This window comes from Camelina sativa, chromosome 13, assembly GCF_000633955.1.
Source record: "Camelina sativa cultivar DH55 chromosome 13, Cs, whole genome shotgun sequence".
Classification (NCBI taxonomy): Eukaryota; Viridiplantae; Streptophyta; class Magnoliopsida; order Brassicales; family Brassicaceae; genus Camelina; species Camelina sativa.
Genome location: NC_025697.1, coordinates 9,503,211 through 9,511,310, shown reverse-complemented (window position 1 = coordinate 9,511,310; position 8,100 = coordinate 9,503,211). Strand labels below are relative to the sequence as shown.

General features: G+C 31.1%; 1 protein-coding gene across 1 annotated transcript; it reads right to left on the bottom strand.

Moving 5' to 3' along the window:
• On the bottom strand, positions 628-2,980 carry LOC104736192 (ETHYLENE INSENSITIVE 3-like 2 protein). Its single transcript, XM_010456133.1, has 2 exons — positions 2,941-2,980; positions 628-2,332 (listed from the first exon to the last, which is right to left on the bottom strand). The coding sequence occupies exon 2, from the start codon at positions 2,319-2,321 to the stop codon at positions 729-731; it is 1,593 nt and encodes a 530-aa protein (XP_010454435.1). The 5' UTR covers positions 2,322-2,332; positions 2,941-2,980; the 3' UTR covers positions 628-728.

Here is an 8,100-nt window from a genome sequence, read left to right as displayed (position 1 = left end):
TTGCATCAATATCTGTTATTGTTTTCTGTGTAATCCATTTCCACTTCCGAGCTCGTCATTATTCTGTTTGTTAGTTCTCCTGTGAACTGACGAACTCAATCTTGACTCTTTGTTAGTGACGATCTCAAATTATCTCGTTAATAAAAGGACTAACTCCACTTTTCCCCGAAACCTTTATTTACTTGGTTTTCTGCAATTCCGAGTACAAATATATATATATATATATAATTATTTAGTATATATAAATATCCGCCTAAAGACTCACGTATACGACTAGGCGTTCGTCTATCTCCGATAGAGCGCCTAGCGCGTTTTAGAGCACTGCTATATTCCCTTTTTCTCTCCAACCAAAAAAAAGAGTAAAATAAATAAAAATAAAAATCCTATATAGAAAATGTAAATATTATCATAACAACCTGAAACTTATATGGGCCTGTCTACAAAGGCCTTCTCTTATTGAAGCCCAAGCCGAACACAAAATAGTACAAGCATATTCTTTTGTTGTCGAAAAAGAGAGGCTCCTCCTCCCTCACTCAAATTAATAATGAAGTGTACTTGGGAAATTTTGAATGGGTTATTAAACTTATTATGAAAAACCTAATCTTCTCCATGGCTACAAGGGCTATGAAATGGTGAGATCAATAACTGTGTTCAATATGAGAGAAAAAAGAGCAAGAAACAAAGCTATAAACTATAAAATATATAAAGAAAACTCAAGAAAGCTTTCTTTACTGAAGCCAAGATGTGGGCAATTCTTGCTCTTGATTCTGCAGTTTGTTCACCATTCCTACCGTTTCCGCATGGCCATTGAAGTCAGAAGGTAAAGCTAAACCAGGATTATGATTCAGCATCAAAGGAGAAGGGCTCATATCCCCAACCAAGTCATCGCTATTGCCTCCTCTTTGTTCAACCTTTGGTCTGTAGAGATTGTTGGATGGATTATACTGGTCTTGAATTCTCTGAACCTGATGCTGCTGCATCCGGTTATAATCCGGACAAGGAACCATTGAACCGGACATACCATAGGTTTTAGTGGGTTGGTAGAAGGAAGTGACTTTATAAGGACAAGTCATTTGGTGATTCTCTCTCAAGTTCCTGTCATGAAATCCCATATGTGGTTGGCTATAAGGACAGAGACTGTTCTCACATGTTAGGATTGTTGGAAGCATTGATATCCCCAAATCTCCTTCAAACTTCCTCTTGTAAACACAGTTGAAGTTGTTGTCAACTTCAGGATACTGCTGATTGAAACGATGAGATCCACCACCAATCCCTTGATCAACATCATAATTTGCAGATTCAGGAAACAAAACATCCCTGTCACCAGTTCCGGGGACAGGGAAGTTACAAGCGTTGTTGTTTTCTCTAGAGAACGTAAAAGGGTTTTGCATTTGATCAACATTAGCCTTTTCTTGGTTAAGAGCAGCGAGCCACAAAGCGCCTTCCCTTGAAGTCATCTTCTCCTGCAAACTTCTAGACCGTCTCACGAGATTCGGTATGTTGCTAATGTCAGAAGCCATATGTCTGATCACAGCAATCAAAACACCAACCTTCCACAGCTTCTTGAGATCGTGAGGCTTCTTGTAAGGAGGAGGAAGTCCTCGACAATCCTGAGGTAAGGACAGTTGATTCCACCAATCTTCTTTACCTGTTGGCCACCAAGGCGGTGTCACGCCTTTATCCAGAGGAAAACGTCTCTGAGGAGGCTTGCAGTTAGGCATCAACGCTGACAAGAGAGCACCAAGAGTTGTATCTTGAAGCTCAAGCAACTTATGCGCTGTACAATCCCCAACGTCGGTCCCTAAATCACTTACATCAGAAAGATTGATGTCCCTTTGATGCTTCATGATAGCAGCCAATCCGTTCCTATCAAACCTCACTTTGTCTTTCCACCATTCACGGAGATTATCAGAAGACCCCGTCACAGTTTTCCCGTTCTCTAACACAATCCCGTAAACGAAACCTTGAGCTTTGTAACGCTCCACTGTCTTAGACATGTACTTCAAGATCCCATCTTGAGCCTTGTACATGGCTCTCTTACTCGACTGCTGTAGAAGATCATCACCATGATGCTGCTGGTTCATCAACAACTTTTTCCCTAACCCCCCGCTCTTGGCCACCTCCCTGAGCTGCTTTAAACGCTGTTTGTCTCTCCAGATCTTCTTCTCAAGCTCCTCTATTTCCATTTCTTCATCACTACACGCATCGTCGTCGCACACAGCATTATGCCTATCAGAACACACATCTCCCTCGGTAAATGGAGTCACCGGGCTACAAACTAAACCCCTGAAAAGCCCTCTATTGTTGTTGTTGTTATACATATCCACAGGATCTGCAAAATAAGCATAAACTATTTGTTCGTTTTTTATAATGAACCATCATCTAGTAATTACACCATATCAAATAAAATCTAAATTATTATTAAAAAAAAACTCTTAAGCAACCACAAAAAAAAAAAAAAAAACACAGAGACTTTCATTAAAAAAATATCGAGAGATCTAACTTGTGAATTAAGATTCATATGAATACAAAGGTTTAAAGAAACTCAATTTCACCCAATAAGTTACGGTTTACACCACAACATACTACCAAGAGATTATAAACTATACACAGATGCACACAGACGAGATTAATGACGATCTAATCATGTAATGATTTATACAACTAAAGCATCAAATCTATCCTTTGATTATAAAACATTGATTTTTGATGTGTTTAATGCATTTTCTCCGGACAGGAAAAAAAAACCCCAATTCAGTTCTTTTAATATGGAAATCTAGCAAATTGTGAAAAAGGAAACCATCGGACAAAAGATATCACAGAGACCAAACCCAACAAGTCAAAAAAAAAAAAAAAAAAAAAAAAAAAAAAAAAAAAAAAAAAAAAAAAAAAAAANAAAGGGTAATAAGAAAACAGAAACGAAGGAAGAAGAGAATTTACCCAGGAAAAAAACTCTTTGGAGACCTTATTTGTGTGTGTGTTGCTTCTTCGGCCACCAAATTCAAACCAAAGAAAAAGCTATTGGGACCCTGAGAAAGAGAAGAGACAGAGAGAGAGACTTATATATGTATGTTTGTGTATCTATATGTATTATGAGCATTAAATAAGAAGAAGAGACTGTGAAAAGGTGGTGTTGGTATAGGCCTCTCTAAAATACTCAATTCCAAACGGCATATTACTTCTGGTAAGGATATAGTAAACTTTTTATATTTATCTTCTCTGAGTTTCATTCCATTTCTAGTCCAGATTTTTTTTTTTTAATAAAATTTTTATTTTGTTCTTCAGTTTTTTTTTTAACTTGTTCATTTTAATTTCCACCTAAAACTTATTAGGTAAATTTGAATATATAATTTTGTCTACTTCGAGAATCAAATACCAAATTCGTATATTATTTTTAAAGCGCTAAAATAAAGGTTTCGTGCTACTTCATTTGATAGTTATTTTTCAAATCTTGTATTTGTCTGATAATTCGATGATTTTTGCCTAAACTTATGATTGTGTCCAATATAAGAATAACATACCTAATATACATATATTTTTTAAGCGCGTAAAATATATTTTCAACATGTTTGAATGATGGTTTCTATAAAGAAATTTAGCGCATATTTTAAATATTTAAATTCAAGTAGCAATTATGGATATGATTTTTAAGCTTCAAAATATATAGTGTGGAAAATTTTTGTTACGATATATATATATATATATATATATATTTAAATAATAGATAAATTAATATGGTGCGTATTTTTTAAATTTAAATTTGTTGGCAATGTATTAATAACATTTTATAGTCAATCTGTACTTAAGTATATCGGTAAAAAAAATTAGATCATTGAAAAGAAAATTAAAACCTTTTAGTAAAACAATAAGTGCTACCATACAATTTCGGTATTATATTTTACTATTTTCTGTATAAAATCATAAAATAGTTTTTACAGTGGACATAAGTTGAGATTCTTATAGTTCTAATTACTCATGCAAAATCCATACATACTAAAAGACATAAATTTTGGGGAATTTTACTCTCTTTTATTAATTTTTTTTTCAATTAAATTGGTTTACACACATGAATTTTTTTTCTTTTCTAAATTCAATTATACTATTATTTACTCAAACACAATTTAAACAATGGTAAAAACTATAAAAACTATAAATTTTCATTAAACATAAAAATTAATTAATATTGGATTGTCTATTCGAGATATTATTTGAAATGACACATTTTTTTCCAATGCCATTTAAATTTGTAAGAGTATCAAATATCATAGTAATAAATAAATAGGCTGCCAGAGTAAGGCAAAAGAAGAAAAAAATTGCCACCACACAGTAATTAATTATATGTATTTATTAATTATTAATTTATTAATTATTGAAGAAATTTCTTTTGATATTTCAGATTTCTGGTGTGGTTTTAATTCGGAAACAAATTATAAAAAATCAAATTTCTATATATATTGATTCTATATTAAACATGTAAAGCATATAACCTTTACTTTTAAAAAAATATTTATGTAGAAAAATTAAGATATATTTTATTTTTATTAACAATATGTCAATATAAAATATATGGGTTTGAATTTAAATGATAACACAATGATGACAATCAAAATAGTCAATCTTAACCTGTTGATTCATGTCTAAAACGCATTAGATCAAAACACCAGACTACACTACCTCTGTTTATGATAGTCTTTTTTTAACTCTATGTGAGAAAAAAATCTCAATTGATAGAATATATGTCATCTATTATTCTTACTGAATTCTTATTGCATTAAAATGAAGAATAATATATGCTTGATGACTTTATAATATCAGTCTTAAAATTTTCTATTATTTTAATTTAACCAACATGTTTTCATGTTAATTGTTACGATTAAAAATACATATTTAATTTACCATTTTGTATGCATTAATATCTACTAGATATAATTGTCTTTTATATCGGAGAATCTCAGACTATTATAAATGAAAAGTTTATATATGGATAATTATTTCGTGTTAAAATATGTGAAAATCTTGTAATATTGACCAACTTTTTTTTTTGACTAGCATCATTGTCTATATGTATATTTTCCATTTTACCTTTAAGCATTCCATAATTCTAGTTTTTTTCAATATATTCAATGTTTCTAGAAAAAGAAGTCTTGTTTTAAATGGTAAATAAATGAAAAAAAAAACCCAAGAAAAAAGTGAGAAAAAGAAAGAAATTTGTATCATCTATTAACTAAATCATCCTTTTAAAAAGCCAAATTATAAAGCTAAATAAATTGTGAATTGTGATATAATTCAGGTAATTTTTTTTCTTTAGAAAGTGGGAAACTAACTATGATAAACGAATATAACAACCAAAATCACATTATGTCAACGACAATAAACAAACAGAAAAAATCACATTTTCAATGGACAATTATGTTTCTTGATTATGTAAACTCATCAACATTTTGACAGTGATATTTCTAACATGAAAATTCAGAACTATTAATGAAATATTCGTTTTTCAGTTTAGAAAATGTCCCATGAAGCTAGTTTTGCTTGGGTTAGTATTTTTTAAAAATTGTTGGACTTTGTTAGTTTTGCTTGGGTTAGTATTTTTAAACTTTTAATTTCTTTGCTACTTGCATTATATTGTCTAGGTTTCTTAAAATTTAGAAATGGAACTTTAGAGAATTCTTAACCGAAACAAATGCATGCTCTTAATCCCGAACCAACCTTTAAATACTTGTATAACTCTACCATCTGCCACTCGATACTATAAACTCTTGGATTACCATTTTTGGATTACCGCAGAGTGTATTTACAATCAAATTGCCGATCTCTGATAAACTGTCAATTATTATTCTCTTGCTTAAAATTTTCTAATTCACATACGAGGATCTTCATTAAAACAAAATTTTACAACGCAATTTCATATTGCAAGACTTTAACTAAAACTCTTATCTGAGTTTTCATAATCTTGGCTCCATAGTCCATACTAACAAGTAACAAGTGACATCTATAAATTGTCGGTTTCTCATTGCAAGGTGTTATATAAATGAGTTAATATAATTATATAAATCAATGAAAGGTTGACCCTTAATTATTGATGATATATTATCATCTAACTGTTTGTATAACGGTCAAAGTGCTAAGAATAAGATGGGCGATATAGTTTGGTAATGAAACAGGTCATAATGTCATTTATTCTATGATTATCCTTCAGAGATGTCAACTAGTTATATCTAAATATCTTATTTGATTTTAAGTTCGAATGAGATACGGTATATAGTACAACTATATATTATACGGAGTAAACCTATTTCAAATCAAAGAGAAACAATACAAGCATGATGTATTCTTATTATTACTATTTTTTTCTTTCTCTTAACATGATAATATAATGTTTTGATTGCGAAAATGTAGAAGAGGTGCAATGAACATAACCCTATATGACCAATAGGAAAGTACACAAGTGCCACGCAGGCACGTTTTGTAGCCAGCAATGATTCTATAAACTGTCTGAAACGTGTCTCCCGGGATCTTTTTGTCGGCTACTCCACAATTATTGGAACTCTCGTCGTTTTCCTGTTATGTATGGGTTATATACTTATACTATTTATAAGCAATGTTATATTACTAGTAATATATTAATGTGAAAAATATGCAACTATCTATCGTACACCTTAACCAATTAACGACCACTCGTAAATTGTTTTATAACCTCCTTGCTTAGATTGGCCTTTATATATGCTTAATTTAGTCCCCTTGTGTCCTGAATGGTCACCAAAATTAATCATGATAAAAATTCATGAAATTTACACAACATTTTCTTTTACTTTCGGAAACATCAAACTCTAGTTATGAAACCGTACGAAGTTTATAACCATCGGTCTGATATGTTCTTTCCCCCATTGTTAATTTGTTATATACTTAAAAATCTTTCATCATATATTTATCGACAACCATGAAATACTATTATGGTTGCATTCTACTAAAACCAATAATTGGTGAAGCTTGTGTAAGTTTTTTTTATATTACTTGGTTATTGACTCTTTATTGCCGGCGCCTTATATACATGAATACATCTCCTATTGATGTCAGATGTTTTTCTTGTTGGTGGATCCGATTAATTTGTTTGATTACATGATTACATGGGTTGTAAAATTAACTATAACTTTGAACTTCACATTTGCAAGACGTATCGAAATTATGAGACATAACTCAAGGACTCGAGCACCATATATATATATATATAGTAATAAATTGTTTGACAGAAATGGTGATTATCGATCGTGAGATATGGTAATTTTATTTTGTGGATTGTGTGAAATGTCGAAGTATGCATATCAGTTATGTGTTCACGGTTCACCACATTGCAACAACCAGTTGTACTCATGTTTGTAGTTTAACGGAAACGTCGAACCTCAAAGTAACGACTCAACGACTGCCACAGATTGTCTTATTACAAGGCCCAAGCCTTGCCTGGCATTGTAAACTATGTAAGCCTCTATCGGCTCACGTGAATATTTTCTATAATTTTAATATTTTTTATGTTCGTTTTCGTTGTAATATATAAAATAATTTTTTTATATAATATAAACATGTAAAATTCTGTAAATAAAATTAGACACGTGTCATGATCTAATCAATATATTTGACACGTGTTAATGAATAACTTTGACATTTTTTNATATTACTAGTAATATATTAATGTGAAAAATATGCAACTATCTATCGTACACCTTAACCAATTAACGNTAATGAATAACTTTGACATTTTTTAATATATAAACATACAAAATTTTGTGAATAAAATTAGACACGTATCAATATCTAATCAATATATTTAACACGTGTCACGATCTTGTTAATTAGTAATTTTGTCATCTAGGTTTATGTAATAAGATACTATGTTGCATGGAAACTCTTTTGAGGTGCGTTTCCCGTTTCCGAAACGTTTCGGAAACGGAAACTCATGGAAACTCGGAAACAAGGCACAGAAACACGTTTCCTAAAAATCCCAGTTTGGAAACACGATGGAAACTCCATTTCTGTTTTGGAAACACGTTGGAAACGCGAAGGAAACTCTTTTTTATAATTTTGAAATTTAATAAATAAATAATA